We start from the raw sequence: 22,312 nt of genomic DNA, 5'->3' as shown, positions 1-22,312 counted from the left end.
TCTTGAGAAGACATCTGTCAACATGAGCACGCTGTTTACAGTTCAATCCTGGATAAGCACAAACCTGTCACGCTCAGACACGGGCCAAATAGAGAGGGATCAAAGAAATGTCACCAGTGAAGTCATGGAAGGGTGTAATATTCCTGGCTCACGTTTTTCTAAGGCTGGTGGTGGTGACTCACGTGGTGGTGCCATGCTGAGACCAGTGAACACTATCTCTGAGGTGACACTTGAGTGATGGTTCTTGAGCTTGAAGGCCCGCAGGGAGTCTGGGCTCCACTGGGCCCTTTCTGGAACATTCTCAGGGGCTCTCTGTGCGGGCAGCTGCAACAGCAAGAGTCTCCTCTCGTCTCTATCTCCCCCTTTCACTATCCTCCCAGAGTTATGACCAATCCCACATGGTGCAATTAACACCTCCTGTCCCTCCACGCTCGCTCGCTTCGCGTCACCCTCGCTGGATGTCTCCATGCATCAGCTCCCTCCATCCCTCCCTCTATCCTTCTCTCTGTCCTTCAATCTCTCCTTCTTGCTCTAAGTGTCATCAACACCTGCTGAAGGGCCGCAGCTAGCCTATATATTCCCCTGTGGGCTGTTTTCCATCACATCTTAAGAGCTTTCCTCATAATAAGAAGGTGTTAAGTCTGTGGGTGTGTCCACACCCATAGACGCTGCCCCTTAAAGCCATCTTGTGCAAGAAATTGCTTAGTTTTTGCGTGTATAGTCCAGGATCCATAATGAGGAAGTGTGACGGTTAAACGAACACTGAGGTGGCTCGGTAATGTTGTGGTGATGAGTGCTTCAGATAAGTAAGGCTTACAGACACACACACACACACACACACACACACACTTGTGTGACTGACCCCCAGCTGTCCTGTGCTTACAGTCCTCAGGGATTGGCCGTCCTTCAGTGCCTGTCTCTGACGTGCAGAGGCCGCAGTGCTCGCCAGTAGGATGACACATGGCCATTGAGTCAGGTTTGCTAAATGCCACCGCTGACACAAGAGAGGAAGCAACAAAAGGCAGACAGAGTTGGGTGGCTTACATGATGACCACAATTGACCTCCTACGCAGAGTACAGACATCACAAGAGCATGATTTCCCTCAATTACGCTGGGATGTAGAAGTTTACCTTGGAGATGTTGTGGTTGGACCTTGTGTGCCATTTTTGCGAAATATGCTGATTCAAATAATGCGTACACCAACCAAGACCAAGCCTTTAAAGTCTTTTTTTTCCCCATGACGTCATTTGATGTTGGGACAGGGTTTGTGAGAGGGATGACTCAGAAACACTTTGAAATGGGCAGATTGAGGTCTGTCATGTGAGAGAGAACTGTGCTCTTCTTGTGTAATGAACATACACAAGGAGACACACCGAAGGACACACATACACTCATACACACACATACACATAAAAAAATACATGAGCAGAGAACTCCCTTTACCTCAGTCACTCTCTTCTGCGATTCTAGTCGCCACTTGCCGTAACTTAGCAACATGCGCCACAGTTGTGTTGTGTTTTTTTTTCTTTTTTTTTTTTTTTCAAGTGACAGGCCAAAGAGCAGAAACTAAAGGAGAGGCCGGAATCAAACACTGTGGAGCCAGCCAGAGTCTGAGCCATCGCTGGACAGTCTGGGGTGTCACGTGTTGTGCTTGCATCTCGCACGCTGACGTGCTCGCAGTGCTCAGACAAGCCACTGGGGAGTAGAGCATCTGCAGCCTGCAGCCGTGTTACACGGGCTGTCAAGTGCACTTTGACGTCATATGCCAGCTAGAAGCGTAAATGTACAACGAGCAAGCGTTTTCCTTCGGCCCCCTGTAGAGTCTGTGTTAGAGCTGTCTTTCGTCTCATCCCCTAGATAGCAGGAACTGTGAAGGAGCCATACATACACCCATACTTTTAATTTAAAAAAAAGAGAGAAGTCATTCTGACACATTAAGGTCTGTGACTGACCTTTGCTGTTTATTGACCTTTTAGTATCTGTCCAGTGATTTCAGTTGTACTTCCTGTTAGGGTTCAAATAATGGTGATTTGAGCACAGTGTGGTGACCTGCTGCTCATTCAGCCCACTGGGGCAGCTGTGCAAATATGCTGAGGGGGTCCTCTAGTGGACACTCAAGGGAATGACCAAAGCAATTACACACGATCACAATGATGACTTTGTATGATGAGCCATACTTTGATCCTTTATCATGTCTGTCTGCAGTGCCCTGGACGATGACAGCTTAAGTCTCAGGCAGCAGAAGCTGGAGAAGCAGGTAAGGACAGCTGTTTCTCTCTCTCTCCCTCTCTCTCTCTCTCTCTCTCTCCCCCAGTCTCCCTCCCTCTGCCTCGATGTCCCCTACCTGTCTATCTTTGTTGCTCTCTGTAATTATATTCATTCTCTCTCTTTCTTTCTCTCTCTCTCATACTTTATTTCTCTGTCATCCCTTGTGGGTTGTCTCTTTGCCTAAGTCGTGTGACTGACAGCTGGTGTGAAAATGCCACCGTTTTCTGCCTTAGGAGATGAGTGTCAAGATAGGTGCTGACAGTAAAAAAAAAAAAACGCTTCTCTGTGGAGCTTGCCTCCCTTCAACAGTACCCCCTTTCATTTTTTTGGAAGTTTGCAAAGGGAGGGAGGGTAACGAAAGAAAGGGGGGGGAGGGACAGAAGAACAAAAGGGGCAGGTGAAAGAGGGAATGGAGAAGAAGGGATGGACAGAGGGAAAGAAGGAGAAGTGCTCGCTGTCATCTTTCTGCACTGCTAATGGACCATGATTTTAGACACTTTGGAGTCATTTTAAGCCGATATGCTCGACAGACTTTTCAATATGGAGTCTCTCTCCTCTCTCTTTGTCTCTCTCTCTCTCTCTCTCTGTGTCTTTGTCTCTCTTATTCATTCTGCCCCTCTCCCTCTCCCCCTCTCTAAGTACAGCAAGTCTACAAGGTATGCGTCAGAGGTGCAATATTTGCTGCAGACCATCGTTCCAGCGTGTCGGTGTGCGTATTCCAGGTCTCCAGACCCTCAGTGTCTGTGCCTGTTTCAGCTGGGTACTCTCTGCTCTGCCTTACATAACTGGCACTCAGAGTTGTGGGGGGAAGGCACTGTTGCGTTAGTAAACACAGAACACGGGGGAGTACCAAACACAGAAAGGGGGAACGCGCCACTGGTGTGGAGCACAGGGCTGGGTATTTTTTCCGTGCCATACAGATTAAGGGTGAGTTCCTCACTGTCTGTTTGAGGTGGGAGGCTGCTTTTGGTACCCCCCCCCCCCACCCCCCTGCTTGCGTGCAGTGGTACTGCCTGTCTGTGTCTGAAGCCCCTGGATCTCTCGCTCTTACACTCTCTCTCTCTGTCTCTGTCCACCCCCCACCTACCCCCGCCCCCTTTGCCACATCTCTCCCCACTGTCTCTCCCACACACATCCACATGGACACACAGATTGAGAGACCTAGCGTGTCGGCACTGTGGCATTTGAGTCTTTGCTTTTTTTTTTTTTGTGCGTTCGTGTTAATTCTGTGCCCCCAGAGCTTGCCTCTGAAGGACAAATAGTGAGGGAGGGAAAGAGGGAGGGAGGGAGAGGGGGGAGGCTGAGAGGATCATGCCTGCCCACAGAGCCCGCTGCTGGGCTAGAGTTTTTTTTACTTCACGTGGCTCTAGGAGAGCGGGATCCACGGTGGCTTTGAAGAGAAACTTCTGCACCTGGATTTCTTGATTTCTCTCACTCGAGGATGTCAAATGAACGGGTGGGTTCGTCTTTAGAGTTTCTTGTTGTTTCACACATTACAGTTTCACACTGTATTTTTATCAGTTAGTTTCATTGTGATCCATTTCATTTATTGGCATGTCCTGCACATTGGTGTGAGTGTTAAGCGTGCATGTGTGAACGTGCTAGTCTGTGCATTTATGATATCATTGTTTGCTGGTGTGTCTTAACAAACACACTTCCTGGAGTAAGAGATAGCTCCTTGTCTGTCTTGACAAGTTATGTGTTGTTTCCATTAGCCTGATTGTGTTTCCAAAGTGACATAATTTCCTTTGTGCCTGGACATGTTTTATCAGAGGGGACACTCTCTGTGATTAGCATCCCAGCTCTTTCTTTGTGGAAGTGTTCCTTGTGTGTTCCTGTTCTGTTCCTGTTTGTTCCTGTTTGATCTGATTTTCTAAACTTATGAAATAATCAGATCATATAACATTCGATTGTAATTCTACAAGATGTCCATGAAAGAAAAGTATTGATTGGCATTGGCTGGTTTGCATCGATCAACAGAGACATTACTTCCTTGTAAGTTCATGTCTCTCCCCATTTTTTCCTGAAGTCTTCTCTTTCTCTCTTTGTTGTCCTACCATGGGATGGTAGAGCTAATTTATTTGGCTCACTAGATGAATTCCTCTGTGACATTAGGCATAACCTCTGAATCCTAGAAATCAGCACCACTCGCCTTGCAACCGCATCAGCACCGGTTGCCACGGCATCATTCAGATACCTCTGTGGATTTCAGTATCACAGCAATGGAGACGCACATATCTCCAGCGTGTTGTTTACACCTCTGCATTTATCAGTATAAAACAGCCAAAACATGTCTGAAGTGATTGCACTCATTTTGATTGCCTTAAGTGATTGCCTTTTTTTTGGAAATGCCTACCCTACACAAGACAAGTTTTCATGTGTCCTTTCATGCTTTCCTTCATTTTAAATGAGATTATGGTAATTCATTTTTCTAGTTCTGTTAATGTACTAAAAGCTGTTTGGGGCTTGATTAGACACCCACTAAAGCCAGAATGACTAACAAATTGGAGAGAGAAAGAATGTCACCTCTTTTGAAAACAGTAACCAGCCCTGAATCTGTTTTGTTTGTTGTTTGTTTTTTTTTGTTTTTTTAAACCACATGACCGTGTGATGGATATTTATTTCAATATGGGCTGTGGCAGCACTAGGGCGCTGCAGAGAGGGACTCTGCAGTAGGCTAGGTCACACCATTGTGTCCGGCGGGTTACGAAACGGAGAGGGTGCCGATGGAGCAGCATTGTTTTGGGTTTCCGGCTCACTTGTCCTTGTCTGACAGGAGTCCTTGTTTTTAGTCACTCTGCAAATTCATGCAGTTATGCAACAATGAGCCGGAACAGAGAGATGAGTGGAGTGGGCTTTGAGGGGGGGGGGTCTGGTGTAATATTTTGTGAGGGGGTACAGTACTGCCACAGAAAAGCTGGCATTAGAATCCACAATTGTGAATTTTGGGTCACGTTTTGCTCCTCTCATGAGCCAAATCCCCTCCTCAGGATGAGAAGCCACATAAAAGGGACAGGAAAGGGCCACCAGCAAAGACAAAAAAAACTAAAAGAAAGCCCAGACTGAAGCACAGGAAAAAGCAAAGGAAAAATTTGAATGAGAAAAAAGAGGGAGGAATATAAAAAGGCAGCTACTTCAAGGACAGGACCCACCTCATTCTTGCCAGCACACTGTTACCATAGAAATGATTCCTTTCTCTTTTTCAAAAGGTGAAGGCAATGGATGGGAGAGCAGCTTCCCCTGTTTGTTTGCCTGTTGGCCAAAGCCTCTTTCAAGCTTGGGGCTACATCCAAAAAACTGTGAGCATCAATAAAATGGCAAACTCCCTCTCAGTGGATGTAGTCTGTCTGGGGCCTTTTAGACTACATATGCTGAGAGATATTCATCTCGTGAGAAAAACAAAGTCTTTGAATTCTCGAGTTTTCTTGTTCAATGAGAAAATGCCTGTGATGCCTCCATCGGTCGATCCCGTTCTGCTTCATCTCCTGGCTCTTGAGCAGGAAACATGTTGAAGAAGACCCAGGGAAATGTTGACACTGCTCTTCAGTGTTGTCTAATTGTGGACACATGGGCTATAGCAGAGGGTGTTGTGTAGCTCCACACTGTTTTGCAGGCAGTGCTCAGAGAAGCCCAGAGAGTGGCAGCTGCACGCACAGCTGTCAGGCCTGGAGCAGGGGCTGCTGCTGCTGCTGCTGCTTGGTCTGGGAACTACCCTGCAAGGGGGACAGGCGATTTTGTAATCCAAACCTGTGCACCATGTCAGCCCTACACTGGGTATATGTGTGTGTGTGGGCGATGTGACTCATGCCTGAATTAGTAGCAAAGGTTGTGAGTTCTGCTCAACACAGGAATACAACTCTACATAAATGCTACTACTTTCTAGAAAGAGTCCTGGTAAAAAGGACCATTTGTGGTTTTTGTAGGCCTGGATGTATTAACATCTTAGACATTGGCATAAACTAACATAATAAGAAATAAGAGTTGATTGTGTTGAATGCATATTTTTAATCTTTCTATTGCTGTGAGGTCAACAACTAGACTACCCCATTCAAGAGGTCATGTTAACCTCCAGAGACTCGTGATTCTAAATTCCACTGCAGCAGTTAGCAGACGTGTCCGCTACTGTCAGCAATCTTTGTTTTATGTTCCAAATACATTCAGTAATCCACAATATGAGTATGAGTCAACAGAGCAGAAACATCAGGAGACCAGAAATATCAACTTAAGAATCAGCAAGTACTTGGGGCTAAGATGAAAATAGTCACTTACAGTTGCAATCAAAATTATTCAACCCCCCCATTGCACATTAGGTTTATTGGCAAAATATACAATTTCTCAGCTGTTTGCAATAAACAAAGTACACAAGAATTGTTTAAGTAGTTTAATGAAACTAATATTACAAGGGTTTTATCCAAATTCAACACAAAATGATACTTTTAATGACTTTAATGAATTTACTGCAGTCTCAAAATTATTCAACCCCTTCATGACAAGCATCTTCAACTGTAATCTACAAAGGTTAGCAAATGCTAAACAATAAGGCAAAAGAGTCGCCATAGCAACCAGAGGAGTATTCTGTTATTTTGATTTACAACTGGCAGTTTGGAAACATATTGAGGAAATTAATTTGAGCTGTTAATTTATATTTAATGTAAGAGTAGGTACAAGTACACTTGGAATCTAGTAGATATCAGAGCATAATGGTGTCTGATTAATGTTTTGAACAGGTAAACAAAAACTTTTGGTTTCTTTTAAAAATCAAATTCAGACCACATTAATTGATGGAGATAATTTCCAAACACTGTTAATGACTTAAGAATATATTTATCAAGTGCCTTGTATTAATAATTACTTCATATGATGTAAGCAGGAACATGGCTTTTCTGTGTTCCGGTGTGTGTGTGTGTGTGTGTGGGGGTAACTTTGATTATTAGGTACTGGCGCCACTTATTAGTCTGCATATGTGTAAGATCTACATGCGTAAGTGAAGGAACCTCTTGTCTATGTTTGGGTGAGCTCAGAGGTGATAGGAAGGGTCGAACTGTGCTTCTTCGACCCTGGGTAAACCTGACATCCTTGGAAGACAGGAAGCTCAGTCAGGGACTTTTAGTCGCGCGTAATGGTGTCTGATTAATGTTTTGAACAGATAAACCAAAAAAACTGTTGGTTTCGTTTAAAAAAATCGAATTCAGACCACATTAATCTACTTCCAATTCCTGTAATTTGGTTCAAGATATAAGATTTCATCTTTCATCTGTCTTCCATGTGACCTCCGCTCCACAGAGGGCGCTTCTGGAACAGAAGCAGCGGCGGAAGCGACAGGAGCCCCTGATGGTGCAGCCCAACCTAGAGGCCCGGCCTCGGCGGTCTCGACCCCGCCGCTGTGAGGAGCAGGCCCCGCTCGTGGACTCGCGTCACAGCATCACCAGCGACGTCATCCTAGATGGTGAGGGAGTTTTGTTTTCATCCATTTGGGGTTGAAGTCTGTTTGAAGGAAAGTAGCAGTGCTTCTTAAAAATAGGGTTAACTTTTAAGGGTTTGCTTTTGAGCGGCATGGCTTAAAGTGAGGGTAAATTTACAGAGTAAGAATGTGGACAAATATGTCAGTGTGGTATTTGTGTGTTTGTGTATACTGTGTGTGTGTGTGTGTGTGTGTGTGTGTCTGGGTGTGTCTGGGTGTGTCTGGGTGCGTGTGCATGCATACCGGCACCCTTGCGTGTGAGTGTGTGTGTGTGTCTGTACGTGCACGTGTGTGTGTGTGCTGTGCCAGAGCCCAGAGAGTGCAGTGTGCTTTGGTGGGACGAGGATGAGATGCAGCCCCTGCTTCCCAGGTCTCCCGCCCGGCGCCGGCCCAGTCAGATCACACTGGCCGAGGAAGGTAGAGCAGGACTCAGGAGAGCAGAGCAGGCATGCAGAGGGACTAGGGTTACTTAATGACAAATCAAGGCCCAATGCCTATCAATTCAGCAACAAGTAAAAAAATAAAAAAAACTTTTATGTTAAAAAGTAATGTATGACTTAAGGTGGCTTGTGTTTATGCCTGTGAATTAGGGGTGACTCTGAAAGCAGTAATTCTTGAAAATTCATATGCTTTGTTTCATGCTTAATATCCCGAAATATCCCGGTGTTGACGGTATACCGCAACCCTTAGTGTGATTGTATGTATGTGTATGTACACATCTGTATGCATCTATTTGTGTGCATGTCAAAATTTCACTCCACAACTGACCTATCTAGAGAGGGGGAACTCAGGTCAGGAGAGGAGGTCCGTGCAGTCTATACTTGTGCGGGTGCGAGAGGCTTTTCAGACAGAAGGAGAGAGGTGGCAGCAGGAACAACAACAACAGCAGCAGCAGAACTCCGTCAAGATCTTAGCAAGAACAGAGAGGGTGTTTCAAGAGCAGGAGAGCCCTAGTGGAGCAGCTGGTGCTCAGAGGCTGCTGGAGGAGCCGCAGCGGTCCAGTAAAGCAGTACTCAGAGGGACAGGCAAGAAACGTCTCTATCAGAGGCTCTCAGCCGGACCACGCTAGTTCAGCACACAGATAGTCACTTGTGTTTCTGGTTATTGGTCTAGCAGTCACAACCAAGGCAGTCACGACTGCAAAACCAGAGTTGGCCTTGTGTGAATTAGAAGGTGTTCCCTCTGTGTAGCCTACGGTGTACCTGTATGGAAACATGGGCCCACCAAAGGCCTCACATTGTGGACCCCTTGTGGACTGTCTACTTTTAGCCTCATTAGGTTTCAAACTGAGAACAACAAGAGTCTGACTCTGTTAGCCCCATGTTGGCAGCTCACAAAAGTATTAATCCCACAACGGCTCAATGAGATTTATCCTGTTTTAGCTACTATTTGGTTTTACCCATTACACCCACATGGCTGCCGGTTAACATGGTCAGGTGTGCCAGTTATTGATAAGATTGTAGCCCAGAGAAGGATAGGTTTCCTGTTGTACATTGCAGTAAATCCTGGACTTGTGAATTTAAGACCAAAGGTAGAAGTGAGGCAGAAAAAAACAAAATCCCAGGTGAATGTTTAATTTGCTACTATGCCCAATACTGAAACTCTTTCTACTGAAGCTCCTTGCTGTGGGGAATGAGTACGTCTGTAAACCTGTGGTGTCAATGCAATATTACTAACATTCTATTTTTGACCTTTGACCCCCAAGGGATTGATGGCCCTGCGGCGTTCCTTGGCTCCGAGCCACCTGACGTGGGCTCCAGGGTCCAGATCCTGTCCGTGAGCCAGACCTCGCAGTCCCCACCTGCTGAGGAACCGGAACGGGACGGGGACACGGAGACGTTGCTGGAACCCAAGACAGACATTCACGAGCTGCTTCAGAAGAGAGGTGAGTCTCTAACTTCTTGGAAATGTGTCACGAAAATGCAGCACTTATGAAGGAACAACAAACAACAGCCATACTAAAAAGAATGGATACTGCGGGATACAAACGAGATGTTTGTTTTTGGTTTTTGGTTCTTTGCTGTGGTCCTGCACCTGTTTATCTTTTAATGAGAGACAATTATTATCTGTGATTACAAAAAAATAATGAGAGGTGAGTCACAGAGGAGTGAAGGATGAGAGAAATGAGAGGTGAGTCATGGAGGAGTAAAGGAGGAGAGAAATGAGAGGTGAGTCACGGAGGAGTAAAGGAGGAGAGAAATGAGAGGTGAGTCACGGAGGAGTAAAGGAGGAGGAGAGAGGAGGACTGGGTCAGTAACATACAGTGCAGTGCAGTGATTTTCTGAGTCTGGATTTTCAGAGACCAGAGGCAAACCAAGTCAGTCAAGACAGGCAGTCGACTCAAGTCTGTCTGCTATTTACCCAGCGTCCCCTTAAGGGCTGGTGCAGACCTGTGAGAAGGACGACAGACTCTCAGTGGTACTCACTGGCTCACTCACTCTGGCACACTCTCAAACACAGACTCATTCACACACACAATGACAGCGTCAGAGGAGAGGCCAAGCCATCAAACAGAGTCGTTTCACCCATGGTCTTAGAGGCAGTACTGTAAAACAATACACATTTATATATTTGTGAACAAAAGTCTCTTTTACATGTGAAATTCGCAACAATGTCAGATTAAAAACAATCCGCAATCGATAACAAATTGCCATTCTCACTTCACTGCAGAGTCACTAAGTGTTTTCATTCCCACATTAAACAGCATGTTACGAATTAGTGCGCCAGATCTCCACAAGACTAGAGACAGCCAGCACTGCCAGCTAAGATTTGTAAGCAGTGAAGCTGCTCAGGCACCTTTAATTTTTTTAGCTTTACCTATCATAGTATTATAAGTTGTATTGAGGAGATTGTATTGTCAGCTAGATAGCCATCCTTTCATGCAAACCTTTTTACGGTTATTTAAACATTTCCTTAGCTAGCTAATTAGCAATGCTGTCTGCTGCATAGCCTGAAACAAAGTTTGTTTTCTCAGTCAGTCTTGGGTTCAAAGTGATCATAACCACTTGTGGATGATGTGAAATGGCTTCACATAGACATTAAACAATCAGTCATTCTCTCCAGTCAGTTCCTCCATTCAATATATATATATCATCATATCATATAGATAATCTGTCCGATGTCTGTGAATTTTATCTAATTTCTTTTCTGGTATATTCTATTTAAGAGAATAAAAAAAAAAAAAATGTTTTTGTAGAAGTCACCACCACAAAAGTCCCCCCCCCCCCCCCTTGCTCTTCTCGAAGACTGGAATCTTGTAGCTCTCATTCCCACTTGACTGGCAGGTGACTGGCAGAAGATTGTGGTTAATGTTACTAGGTCGCCAGGGGATAGCTTAAAGGTCCGACGTTGCCATATCAACGACATTGGCTCCATTTCCACATTACGCCAATATGGTCAATTAGCATCAAATAAACAGCTTTCAATGTGAGTGGGAATTGGGCTAAATATACATTAAGCAGCTTGTCAAACAGGCCCCAACACCCACAGCTCACACGTGTGTTCTGGTCTTCTCAGTTCACGCTCTTTCTTGACTCAGCCACATGCCTGAATAACCTAATTGCTGATTAGGCAGGATGAGACACACACACACACACACTCACACAGACACACACACAAATTACACAGACACCACTCCAACTGTTTGTTAGGTATGTTTGCCAATGTGACTGTAGGGGTTGAAAGGAAGCAAGAGGCAGGTGCAGAGCCTAATATAAGCATGAAGGGGTGGGGATAGGGCTCAGGAACACTCTTCGTTTGAAGTCATCCCAGTGACCTTGCAAGAAGTTGTTGATACAAATTCCAGGATTACATCTACTGGGCAGGAGTCTATTGTGTGTGTGAACTTGTGGGTGTGTGTGTTGGGTTCTGTGCTTGTGTGTGTAAGTTAGTGTGTGTGTGTGTATGTGTGTGAATGCGGAGCTACTGTCTCAGTGAGAAATTAGGCTATTTATCCAGTGTTGGGCTATTGTCCTTTTGCCTCAGACTGGGCTCCTGCTGTCCCAGCACCTCTTATTTATGGAACCTCAGAATTTGCGTTACCAAGGTGATCTCTACAAACTATAAAGCATAACCACATCCCTCTAGAGAGGAGAGAGAAAGAGAATGAGGGACGGAGAGAGAGAGAGAGAGAGAGAGTTTGTGTTACTGCTAAATTGTTAAAGTCGCTGCAAATTATACGTGTTTGTAATCTCAGCTGGCTGGCTTTGCATTCTGATGGTTACTGTTGTGGAAATTCTCCTTAAATAAAACAGCTGAGGCAAGATCTTCCAAAGTTATATAGATATTGAAATCGGTGTCGGCCCTTAAAAATGCATATCAGTCGATCCCTCCCACAAAATACAGAAGCATCTGATCTGGTGTCTCTGACTAAAACTAGAAGTCTAAGATTCTTATACTCAAATTGACGTCATAATTTAAGAACCAATAGAAACAATTACCATGGATACACAGGTCAAAATCTACATTATTATTGGTATTCATAAACAGCGTCAAGATGTCTACACTCAGGATGAGTAATTATAAGCAGTTGCAAGTAGACCCAAACTAAACCAATCGATCAGGAAAATCAGAGGTCATACTGACCTGACCTAATAAAACAGAAAGGAGTCTAGTAAGACATACAAGAGGGGGTCAGAGGTCAGGGTAGAGAGAAAAATAGACAGAGCTGAAGAAAGACCACAAGGCATAGAAAAGATAAACAAGAGACGTTACTGTTATAGTCATCCCAAGTCAAGAATCTCAGAAATCTCTCTCTCCTCGGCCCTGTATACTATCCAATCAGGAAACATCTCAACAGATGGGCATAGCTGCCAGCCGCTCATTTTGCATTTCCACCTCACATTGAAAGGAGGGCGTGGATTCCTGCTGATGTCTGTCAGTTCTTACAAAGAAATGCTAACATCGCTTACAGCATCTTGGAAATTAATTGATATTATTGATTTTTAGAGTTTGATGGACAAATAAACCTTTGTCAAACTGTATGTCTTTAATACACTGTATGTCTTTAATACATTTGAGGCCAATAAAGATGTCATTAAACCTCAGGCTTGCAGGGACTGCTGTGAGATTGCAGTTCATCTCCTCAGTGACATGAAAAATGATGAGTAACATCAGGGTGTAATTTTAGCACCAGGGCTAATGGGCCCCATGCCTCCAGAATAGCCATTGGAGGGAAAATTAGCATCAGGTCGTTTCCTGTAAACACTCATTACAGTCGCACTCTCTCCAGCCTCTTGTCACAGACTTTTCCAAGAGAAGGCGGTCTGGATACAGCTAAAAGAACACCAAGATATTGAAAAGAAAGAACATGTCAGTCCTTAAGGTGACATGGGTAGGAGTATTTATATATGCTTTTGTTTGTATGGCGGAAGCCTAGGAGCCTTGTTAAAGAAATGGTTGTTTTTTTGTCTTTGCTCTGCACCATTATGTCATTGGTTCAAATCATACTGGTTTGACTGTGATTAAATGCAGGCTGTGTTGCTGAGCACTCTGGAACACAGAGTGACTCTGTTAGCGGCCAGTCACATGGGTTGGTGCAGGGGCGACTCCGTCAGCTTATCCGTAGCCGTGTTGATGATACAGTGGTTAGCGCTGCTGCCTTGTAAGCAGTTGACCCGGGTTTGATTCTCAGTCACTGCAATGCCTTTGATAAATACCAGACCTTTACATTTAATGACAACATGGGGTATGAAGGGGTATCATCCCCTGCCAGAAAGAATCGAGACTCTAACTGTCTATCTCTTTTTGTCTGTCTCGCTCTTTGTCCTTCACCTTTCTCTGTCAACTTCTCTCTGTTTTATCCTTTTCTCTGCTGTTTCTCTCTCTTTGTCTGTCTCCGCCTTTTTCAACACAGTGCAAGCAGACATTCAGCTCTGCCATGTGACTTAAGTAATCTCTGCTGAAAATGGAATGCATCTGAGACCCAAATTTAAAAAGTCTGAAAGTAAAAACCAAAGCCACAAACCAAAACCAAAGCCGCAAACCTGACAGGCAAAGGGAACACATTCTCCCTTCTCATGAAAGAAAAAACCCCAAACAAACTGCAGAACTTGACGGGCCCCTCGCTCGCCTCCTTTAAAGCATGCACCCTCTTATTAAAAGTAGGCTGTTTCTCAAGCTGCCAAGCGTTAATATAATCCACAGAGCGGGAGTCATGGATCACAAATCCAATAACTGACTGTAATGCAGAGGGGTCCAGACCGGGCCAGCTGAGCAGTGAGCCATCCTGTGTGTGTGTGTGTGTGTGTGTGTGTGTGTGTGTGTGTGTGTGTGTGTGTGTGTGTGTGTGTGTGTGTGTGTGTGTGTGTGTGTGTGTGTGTGTGTGTGTGTGTGTGTGTGTGTGTGTGTGTGTGTGTGTGTGTACATGAGACCGTATATATGTGTGGTGTGTCAATGTGTGTATTGGTACTTCAGTCACATTAATGTAACAACTTTCCAGAAATTCTTCTTTAGGCATACCTCCCCATTCTTGTCTGTAAATTAATCTACCTTCATACTGTAGGCTATAAATGGGTTGTTATTAGCCAGCGTAGCAGCTGGGTTCCGTTCAACTGAGCCATGGCTGCTCCTTTAACCAGATTTAAAACATGTGGGTATTGCACACATGCTGTGTCAACAAAGACCCCCTTTCACTCTAAATGAAGCAACTGAAGGGGTGTGCTCTAATTAAAACTGTTAAAATCCTATTTGTTTTTTGAGTGCTTTTTGAGTGGGCTAGTGGGGGCAGACAAGAGGCTAACATTAGCGCCTGCATGCTCTTCAGTTTTTGGTTGCTGGGAAACCAGGCTCGTTCACCTTTACCTTCACAATCACTGAGGAAAATCTGCCGTGTCACTGCCTTCCCAGGCTTCATCTGTATGCACATGGGGGAGGTTTCAGGAAAGAGAAACTGGCTGCAGACTATTTAAAGATGCAGTATAAGCCAGGCTACACTGCATTATTGTCTTTGCAAAAATATAGTGTCAGGAAGTATAGTTGACTTTTTAAGTCAGCTTTGCTGAATATATTACAGGGCCCCTTTTTTGGGCTGTACGAGAACTGAATTGTTAAACTGTCCCATTCAAACCATGGAAATACTGATGAGCTTTTTATGGATCTCATTTGTCCTCTTCTTTTCTTTCTAACCTGTTCTTGTGTCTTGCTCTCTTCCCCTGTCTCAGGTCTCTCTGGCAGCATGAATTATGACGAGGCCAGTGATGAGGAGGAGGAGGAGGAGGAGGAAGAGGAGGATCACACTCTTTCACTTTCGCCCAACCCGGAGTCCAACCGTCCAGCATCAGCCTCCAGCACCAAGTCCAACACAGTGAGAACCAAATTTTTCACATTTTTCGCTGTAATCTTCCCCTCTTGAGTGCTCTGAAATATGCAACTTCTGCATAATGCAAGATTTATGACCGTGTGAATACCAAAGCAAGCTCCCCATTTCTTCAGATATATTAAGTGGATGGACTGCTGGATAACTTGACATATTAATGGATTGAACCAGCAGATTGATTGTGAAACAAGTGTTTCAGATTATGAATTAGTTATCAGTTTTTTTCAATCAATTTCAAAGTTTATAGCAGTTTAACCTGAAAATTGAGATTGAGGAGGTGGTGTTCTGTTAGCATGTTTACAAACTAGTCCTATTGCATGTTTGTATGTTGCATTGCATGTCAAGTTTGCTCTTGATGTGTGACATGTCTTTCTCCTCTCAGGAGTATGTGGAGCCTGGGTCGCCTTCAACAGATATCCCCCCCATCGACGCGGACCACCTGGAGGAGTTTGTGGTGCAGCCCGCTCCTCGCGGCACAACCGTTAAGTGCCGCATCACCCGCGATAAGAAAGGAATGGACCGAGGACTCTACCCCACGTACTTCATGCACCTGGAGAAAGAAGACGGCAGGAAGGTGAGAGGAAAGGGGGAAGAAGGAGAGGAGAGGAGAGGCCTATAAATAGAATGTTATGGATAGAAACTTTGTGCTTCTGCTGAATTACTAAATCTTTTAAAGACACTTCTAATCAAGTCTGATATTTCAGTCAACTATAATTTATCAACAACCAAACAGGAAAACACAGCATTTCCAGCTATAAAATATCAATTAGCATTTTTTTTTTGTGCTTCTGAAATATAACCCATTCTTTTTAATGCTGACTGGCAGAAGTGTCAGATTGGTGACATCTTTGAAATAAAATGTAAGATTATTTGGCCGCCTGTCACACTCTTTTTTTACCCTTTTCTTTTATCTTGTGTCTTTTTTTCCCTCCTTCAGGTTTTCCTGCTGGCTGGGAGGAAGAGGAAAAAGAGCAAGACGTCCAACTACCTTATTTCTGTGGATGCCACTGACCTGTCGCGTGAGGGAGAGAGCTTTGTGGGGAAACTGAGGTAGGTGAAGCATAAATGAACACACACACACACACACACACACACACAACGTTCCTCTCTTCATGGGCAGAATAAAGGACAAGATCTTTTTTTGTTTTGTTTTTTTACTTTCAGGTCCAATCTTATGGGGACAAAGTTCACAGTGTATGACAATGGCACAAATCCCACCAAGAACCCGGGTACACTTCTAGAGGAGAGCAACACACGGCAGGAGCTGGCCGCCATATGCTATGTGAGTCACACGCTGAAATAAATCTACACATAACATATATGCACGCATGTATACCCAGCTGTGTCATTATTGCACTGAACAGATGAGTATTGTTTAGCATGATTACATATCTAGATTTTTTTCCCCGTTCTTTTATTATAGGAGACCAACGTTTTAGGCTTCAAAGGGCCCCGCAAGATGACTGTCATCATCCCTGGGATGAACATGAACTATGAGCGGATACCTGTCCGGCCAACCAGCGTGAGTCTCCCTGGCTTGGCTTATGTTTCCTGGTGTCAGTTTTGTTGAAGCTTATGTGAATGTACCTGAGATGCATTTAGGAGAACATGAAGTCATTCTTGGTGAAGGGGAAACCAGCAATAGGGCACATGACCTGAAGAAACCTGAAAAATCCAGAGGGTGATCCGCCTCTCTCCCCTCTTGTGGTTCCAGGAGCAGGACACCCTGCTGGGCAAGTGGCAGGGCCATGCTTTAGACAATCTGATCGAGCTGCACAACAAGGCGCCCGTGTGGAACGACGATACGCAGTCCTACGTGCTGAACTTCCATGGCCGCGTCACCCAGGCCTCCGTCAAGAACTTCCAGATCGTCCACGACAATGATCGTGAGTTCCAACTAATCTTTCGCAATTTTACTGTTTCTTCTGTTCGTAGGTATGCCAGTATACTTATTAATCAACTAATCAATATAAATTAATAAATGGGTGGGCAGAAAGATTGATTGACACTTTTTCTCCTGCGTTCTCTCATTGAGTCTCTGTATCATGTTCTTCTCTCTACAGCGGACTACATTGTAATGCAGTTTGGCAGAGTAGCTGAGGATGTCTTCACCCTGGACTTTAACTACCCTATGTGTGCTCTGCAGGCCTTTGCCATTGGCCTCTCCAGCTTTGATAGCAAACTGGCCTGCGAGTGACCCACTCATCATCACACACACACACACTCACACACACTCACACACTCACACTCTCACCTACACAAACACATCCATCGTTAACAAGTGGGCTCCCCTCTCCCTCAGGATAGCTGTGCGTGTGTGTCTGTGTGTAAAACCCGCACCTTCTAGCTCATTGCTGCTACACAATAACCTACCGTGCTGCCCTATCTAGTGGTGGTCAGGCACTACACCCCAAGAAGAAATAAATCCTTGTCCCTGCCAGCCTCTCTGTGATATTTAACATTCAATCAGAGGGACCAGACATTGAATCACTGGAGAAGAGTGTGATATCTGAAACAACATTTAAAAAAAAAAAAAAAGAAGAGCAAAAAAATAACAGCCTTCTAGAAGGCAAACCTGTCATCTTGTGACACCTTTTTGAGTGTGCCTCTAAGTAAATGTGTGGCTAAATCTAATTATCATAAGGTCTTTAATATTTCTGTGTTCATTGTTGCTGCCTTTCAAGTGGGTGGCTGTAGTCGATGTTTTAATTTCACCAGCAAATGGTCAGCCGATGGAAGGAAAGGGAATGGTACTTTACTGAGCACCAGTGTGGTAGCTCATCTGGACTGACCCTCTGTTGGGAAAATGGACAATGACCTGGTCATGAGACAAGTCTAGTGGTCTCTAACCTACATTTCATTTTGATGTTTGATAGTATTCGAAACACGACTTTTTTGTAAACTTGGATTTTAATCATTGATGTTATTCTACGTTTCTTGTATGTTTCTTCTTTTGCCTTTTAACTGTATCAACACTTTGGACCACCAGTGCTGGAATCTTTTCTTTGAGTTGCTTATTGTGAAGCCACTGTGTCATTCTGCATTGCTTGTCATGACTGAAATGTTTCAGTCGTGTTATCACTTAACTGTTTAATCTGACGAAATGGGGAATGTACAGAAAAGTTTTGCACCGTCAGAGAAATTTTGTAGAAGTACTCCGTTTGTGTCAGTGATCACTACTAACTGAATCATGCAAACGAGATTTCAAAGGAGCCTTTGACATACACTGCCCACTGACATAGACCTGGCTGGCAATTCCAAGTGACCTACCTGTTTTGGCTGTCTTGTTTGGGAATGTTTTCTTTCGTTTTTTTGTGCTGTGTTCAGCTGTCAAAGTGAGATTTAAGTGGAGTTGTGATGTAGCCTTGTTTCCCAGCATGCACTTGCTTTTCTTCTTTCTTCTCTCTCTCTATTGTCAGCCCTGTATGCTTTTTAAGGACACTGTAAAGACAACCCCCATCCAAACCCATGACACAAAAGGAAATGGAATTCCATCAAGATGGGCCATGAAGGGATATTTTTAAACATTGCCTTAATATTCTGAACTTTCATAGTGTAATGTGCTATGGTCTTAACATCAGCATGGATGAGTTTGAATTGGAATGGATGTAGAGTAGGCATTGTGGTGGGATGTTGTCTTGTGTGTGCACAGACCATGTCTTGGTACACTGTTCCTTCAGAGTCGTAACATTTAAGGCGTCATTGTGTGTGTGGGTGCACAAGATCAATAAGTCCCTGCTGGATAAGTAATGTGGGTGGCAATGTTTTTTGTGAGTGTTTTGTGTTGTTTTTGTCGTACGAGCTACATCTCACTAGCCAATCATATACTGGATATCAAAGGAATGCTTATTTTTCCATTTAAATGAACTGTTAAGAAAAATGGAATTTGCACAAAATTAATTATGAGAAATACCCTATTTTATCTTGAATAATAACCAGGGGAAGTTCATGTAAAACTCAGCTTCAGCTCAAAGTCCTAAATTTTATTATATTTTTAAAAGATGTTATTGTTTTACAGTCATTTGTAAATATAATGAATTGTGTCATGTAAAAAGCCCCATATGTCTTTGGTTTGTAAATACAAGACTTGCTGCATGGAATATAAAGCTTCATTTGTTGTCATGGTATACTGGATGAAGAACACTAACATTTTCTGTGTGACTGGTACCTGAGAGAACACCCCACACACATACAATCTCGCTCACAGACACAAAATGCAGCTTCTCAAACTTGACTACATACATCTGCATGCAACTTTGCATACACATAATTTATTGCGTTACATTGTACTTACAGAATGCAATTAATTACTTTTTGGTTATGATTTTGTTTGGCACAGGATAGGTAGAACACAGGCCGTAAACAGGATAAAAAAATATTAACTTTCATAAATGTGCAAAGTGTCTTAAGGCATTAAAGTTCTTAAAGAGCGCACTTATGGTTTCTGAATTTCATATGTGACCTGCACTACGCCACATGTCACATGTGATCCACTGAGGTCACACACAACTCTCTTGGCTCTATTTTGAGTGGGCATAGCTTACAGCCCACCCAGAAGTAAGGGTAGACCTTCTCAGCGAAGCTGTGCTTGAAGGTGTAGATAGCCGTCCCATCTGCTGCGTCCGAGAAAGCCACCCGGCCCTTGTCGTAGTCCAGCACCACGCGCACCCTCTGGGGCCTCTTCTTCAGGTTCAGACGAGTCAGGGGGGACGTGCCAGCGAAGTACATCTTGTGGTAATAGTACACCGACAGGTAGCCGTTCTTCAGCACCGACGACACCTTCTCCTTGCGCTGCACCCACTCCTTGGCCACGCCCAGCACCCAGGCTGTGTTCTCGCCCACCTCCACGTCCCAGCAGTGGCGGCCCGAGCTGAACCCCTCACAGCCCAGCACGGCCGTGTCCGGGCAGAAGCGCTCGGGGTTGTCGGGCAATGGCTTCCGGTCCTCGCCGTCCCTCACGCTGGTCAGGCTGTCGGAGAGGATGAGCCACGGCGCAGCTGTGTTGGGGTCCAGAGTTACTGTAGCTGGTGAGAGGAGACCAAATATGGGTGGCTGATGCTGAATGTGCACGGAGAAATGCTGGTATATTTCTGGGCTACACTTCAGTTCCACTACATTTGGAACTGAAAGAGACTACTTGTGTGACACCACATCTAATGTTGTTGCCACTTCTGCCTTCAGAGCATGTGCTATGCTTCCACTACGTCTACTAAAGTTGTTGCCACTGGTAGGCCTATAATGGCCATTGATGGAGATAATTTGCAAACACTGTTAATTACTTAAGAATGTATGAATCATGTGCTTATGAAATGGCTTTTCTCTGTATGTGTGTAACTTAGAATATTAGGTGCCACTTAGTCTGCATATGTACAAGAGCATGTTTAGACCAGAAGTGATAAGAAGGTTTGAACTGTGCTTCTTCCGACCTTGCAAAACTTCCATCCTTGCCTTGGACGTCAGAAATCCACCACGTGGTTATCTCTGTTGAACGCTAAACTTCTGTCTATATAAACCTTGTGCGATGTGTTTATCATTGCTTCACTTTCAGCCTTGTGCTGGGAGTGAGCCCGATTGCAATTGTTGTTTGTCTAATAAATATACTTATATGCGGCTCCGGAGTCCTGAGGTAACTAGGGTGAATTTTCATCCAACAGCCATCGCCACTCCCAGAAGAAGGCTGATTGCAACTAATTCGAACTGGGATTTTTCAGGTACTCACTGTATTTGACCACACCAAGCATCTTCTCCCAGACCCTGAACTTGAGTGAGCCAAGATAGCGGGCTACATTGATGAGTGCCCCTTGGTTCATGGTTGGCTCTGGAAAAGTGCACTGGGCCCTAAAATTGAAATACTTGTGTTAAGCATAAAGGTCATCCAAGAGCTTGAGCAGGCTAAGAGTAAACATATTACAAAGTCAGGCAGGTACATACCTCAGTAATGTTGTCTTGCATTTCTGAAGAACAGAGAAAAGCAACTTTAGACTTGAATGGTTCACATGGCTTAATTTCAGCACACCACAAACATTAGAAAGACTTCTTACATGAAGGATGGTTAGGTTTTCCATCTCCATCTCCTCTTCGATGGCCCGAATGGTCTCTGAGAGGGCCGTCATGTTGCGGGCAACCTCCTCTACCTTCTCGCTCATCTGCTGACTCTTCCTCTCCTCCTCTCTCTTCAGCGCTGCGAGGCGCGTCGCCTCCTCCACGCGAAGGAAGTGATGCAGCTTCTCAAACTCCTCCTGGACGCTCGTGGCTGTTTGCTGGGCCTGGGCCTTAAAGAAACCCAGAAGAAGCATTAATATGATTGTTGTTTTATCATGTATTATTGCTGCCTGTCGCTCACGAAAACTAACCTGTATGTGTTCGGCTGTGCTTTCAAAGCTAAGTTTCATTTTGTCAAACACCTCCCACTTCTCATGTAGTGTGTTGAGAGCAGCCATCATCTCCTCCTTTAATACATTAAAAGAAATGCCTGATTTTTGGATATCTGAATTGCTGTGTAAGACATAAGGTAAGGAAATGGAGACCATGCAAAAACCGAGAGGAAACCAGGTAATTATTCCGTTACCTTTACGTCAACTACCGCCTCTTCCACAGGACAACACTCGTGGTTTTTGTGTTTTCTTGAAGTGTGACAGACAACGCAGATGGGCTCTCGGTCGAGCAAGCAGAAGAGTTTTAGTCGCTCTCCATGCTGTCGGCATAGCTCCCCTGGCTCACATGCCTCGCGAGTGGCCGGCGGCATGGAGATGCCTTCCTCAATCAAGGAGTCACAAAGATTTTTCAGGGTGAGACTGGCTACTGGTTCGTCCAGGGACTCCGTTCGACAGAGAGGGCAGTCTCTAGCTGCGTGCTTCTGGTCCCAGTACTGATGCAAGCAAGCGGCACAGAAACTGTGACTGCACTTTAATACGACAGGGTCTTTGAATATGTCACAGCAGATCGGACAGGAAAGGTCCTCCTCGATCAGCGGTAGTCTGGTTGCCATTATATCAAGTAAGGCACGGTGGATTCTGTTGTGGAAATGATAGCCTAACCAAAAGTGAAAGGTTAACGTCAGCAGATCAAACAACCAACAAACAAGGTTATTTAGCCCATCAAACGATCTGGCTACTCACTCCAACTTTAGTTTTACTTCAACAGCACTGACAGTGCACTGAACTACTTCACAGTGTATAGTCATAGGTTGCTCTTCGCTTTATCGGCATAAATTCAGTTGTTTCTTCTTCATAATTCATCTGTGGTTTGTGCTTACCTCAATATCCGT

The 22,312-nt window shown here is 44.5% G+C and overlaps 2 protein-coding genes across 6 annotated transcripts in view; one reads left to right on the top strand and one right to left on the bottom strand.

Annotated features, from left to right (window-relative positions):
- The window catches only part of tulp3 (TUB like protein 3), a 27,978-nt gene extending 8,806 nt beyond the window's left edge, over positions 1–19,172 (top strand). For 3 of the 4 annotated variants that reach the window (XM_031583314.2, XM_012823531.3, XM_042710134.1), the window contains 10 exons: positions 2,207–2,258; positions 7,553–7,715; positions 9,436–9,615; positions 14,891–15,033; positions 15,428–15,619; positions 15,983–16,095; positions 16,210–16,327; positions 16,469–16,567; positions 16,760–16,931; positions 17,109–19,172. In XM_031583314.2, the coding sequence (XP_031439174.1) occupies positions 2,207–2,258; positions 7,553–7,715; positions 9,436–9,615; positions 14,891–15,033; positions 15,428–15,619; positions 15,983–16,095; positions 16,210–16,327; positions 16,469–16,567; positions 16,760–16,931; positions 17,109–17,242 (1,366 nt within the window). In that variant the 3' untranslated portion in view covers positions 17,243–19,172. Of the gene's footprint in view, positions 1–2,206; positions 2,259–3,350; positions 3,726–7,552; positions 7,716–9,435; positions 9,616–14,890; positions 15,034–15,427; positions 15,620–15,982; positions 16,096–16,209; positions 16,328–16,468; positions 16,568–16,759; positions 16,932–17,108 lie in introns of those variants that run through there. The other variant, XM_031583315.2, reaches the window with a different exon arrangement.
- LOC105896731 (nuclear factor 7, brain-like) lies at positions 18,991–22,312 on the bottom strand. 2 transcript variants are annotated; one of them, XM_012823530.2, is made up of 7 exons: positions 22,301–22,312; positions 21,614–22,077; positions 21,399–21,494; positions 21,087–21,317; positions 20,977–20,999; positions 20,765–20,883; positions 18,991–20,069 (listed from the first exon to the last, which is right to left on the bottom strand). In XM_012823530.2, exons 2-7 carry the CDS (start codon positions 22,031–22,033, stop codon positions 19,525–19,527), a joined length of 1,434 nt encoding a protein of 477 aa, XP_012678984.2. In that variant the 5' UTR covers positions 22,034–22,077; positions 22,301–22,312; the 3' UTR covers positions 18,991–19,524. The 2 variants fall into 2 exon arrangements, with proteins under 2 accessions (XP_012678984.2, XP_031439178.1); XM_031583318.2 differs by lacking the exon at positions 22,301–22,312 and adding an exon at positions 22,164–22,300.

Source organism: Clupea harengus, chromosome 16 (genome assembly GCF_900700415.2).
Source record: "Clupea harengus chromosome 16, Ch_v2.0.2, whole genome shotgun sequence".
Classification (NCBI taxonomy): Eukaryota; Metazoa; Chordata; class Actinopteri; order Clupeiformes; family Clupeidae; genus Clupea; species Clupea harengus.
The sequence above is the reverse complement of the archived record's forward strand: the minus strand, read 5'-3'. Positions and strand labels throughout refer to the sequence as shown.